This window comes from Nothoprocta perdicaria, unplaced genomic scaffold (assembly GCF_003342845.1).
Source record: "Nothoprocta perdicaria isolate Ctin4 unplaced genomic scaffold, notPer1 scaffold_848, whole genome shotgun sequence".
Classification (NCBI taxonomy): Eukaryota; Metazoa; Chordata; class Aves; order Tinamiformes; family Tinamidae; genus Nothoprocta; species Nothoprocta perdicaria.
The window spans coordinates 10983-12918 of record NW_020456141.1 but is presented as its reverse complement, the minus strand read 5'-3'; the positions used below and the strand labels follow the sequence as shown (position 1 = coordinate 12918).

General features: G+C 53.4%; 1 protein-coding gene across 1 annotated transcript in view; it reads right to left on the bottom strand.

Annotated features, from left to right (window-relative positions):
• Positions 1-169: 169 nt before the first annotated feature.
• The window catches only part of DHX16 (DEAH-box helicase 16), a gene marked incomplete at its 5' end in the record, with an annotated part of 12387 nt that continues 10620 nt past the window's right edge, over positions 170-1936 (bottom strand). Inside the window, one exon of the mRNA XM_026052199.1 lies at positions 170-433. Within this exon, the coding sequence (XP_025907984.1) occupies positions 170-433 (264 nt within the window). The remainder of the gene's footprint in view (positions 434-1936) is intronic.

Below are 1936 nucleotides of genomic sequence, written 5' to 3'. Positions count from 1 at the left end.
CAGTGAGAACAGCCTGTCCCCTTCCTCCCTGCATTCTCCCTTCCTGAACTTAGACATATTAATCATATCCCCTCTGAGCCGTCTCTTCTCCAGAGAAAACAGGCCCAGCTCGCTCAGCCTCTCTTCATACGAGAGATGTTCCATTCCCTTCAGGGCATTTCGGGGTTTTTCAGGGTGGTTTCAGGGCGATTTTGGGGCCTTTCAGGGCATTTCGGGGTGGTTTCAGGGCGATTTTGGGGTGTTTCGGGGCGTTTCGGGGCGGTGTCCGCACCTTGCGGACCTGGCGCAGGTCGCCCTGGCAGGACGAGGGCAGCAGCTCCACGCGCTCCATGAGGCCCTGGAGCTGCTCGCGCACGGCCCGCGCGCGCCGCAGCGACCGCAGCTGCACGAAGTTCTCGTAGCACCACTGCACCGAGTAGCCGCTCTCCACCCACTGCCGCCGGCACCAACAGGCGGACACGGAGATGCGGGGCCGTTGGGCACAAGGACGTGGGGATGTGGGTCACATTGACATGGAGACGTTGGACACGAAGACGTGGAGGTGTTGGTTGTGAAGACGTGGGGACGTTGCGTACGATGACGTGGGGATGTTGGGCACGTTGACGTTGAGGTGTTGGGCATGACGACGTGGAGACGTTGGGCATGACGACGTGGAGATGTTGTGTACATTGACATGGTAGAGATTGGGTACGATGATATGGAGACATTGGGCATGAAGACATGGAGATGTTGGGTGTGAAGACGTGGGGATGTTTGGTACCATGATGTGGAGATGTTGGGCACGTTGACATGGAGACGTTGGGCATGGAGACATGGAGATGTTGGGTGTGAAGACGTGGGGATTTGGGGTACGATGATGTGGAGACGTTGGGCATGTTGACATGGAGACATTGGGCATGAAGACATGGAGATATTGGGTGTGAAGACGTGGGGATTTTGGGTACGATGATGTGGAGACGTTGGGCACGTTGACATGGAGACATTGGGCATGGAGACATGGAGATGTTGAGTATGATGATATGGAGATGTTGAGTACGATGACAGAGACGTTGGTCATGTTGACATTGAGATGTTGGGCATGAAGACATGGAGATGTTGGGCACAAAGAAGTGGGGATGTTGGGTACGTTGACATGGGAGACGTTGGGTATGATCATGTGGAGACGTTGGACATGAAGACATGGAGATGTTGGGCATGAAGACATGGAGATGTTGGATGCGAAGACGTGCGGATGTTGGGTATGATGATGTGGACACATTGGGCATGTTGACACGGAGATGTTGGGCATGGAGACACGGAGATGTTGAGTATGATGATGTGGAGATGTTGGGTACGATGACGTGGGGATGTGGGGTACAATGATGTGGATACGTTGGGCACGTTGACATGGAGACGTTGGGCATGAAGACACAAAGATGTTGGGTACAGTGACGTAGGGATGATGGACCAGATGACATGGAAATGTTGGGAATGTTGACATGGAGATGTTGGTCATGGTGACGTGGAGATGTTGGGAACGTTGACGTGTTGGTCATGGTGACACGGAGATGTGAACATTGACGTGTTGGTCACAGTGACATGGAGATGTTGTTGGGAACGTTGACGTGTGGGTCATGGTGACATGGAGATGTTGGGAACGTTGACGTGTGGGTCACGGTGACGTGGAGATGTTGGGAACGTTGACGTGTTGGTCGGTCATGGTGACATGGAGATGTGAACATTGACGTGTTGGTCATGGTGACGTGGAGATTTTGGGAACGTTGACGTGTTGGTCATGGTGACGTGGAGATGTGAACATTGACGTGTTGGTCATGGTGACATGGAGATGTTGGGAACGTTGACGTGTTGGTCACGGTGACGTGGAGATGTGAACATTGACGTGTTGGTCATGGTGACATGGAGATGTTGGGAACGTTGACGTGTGGGTCATGGTGAC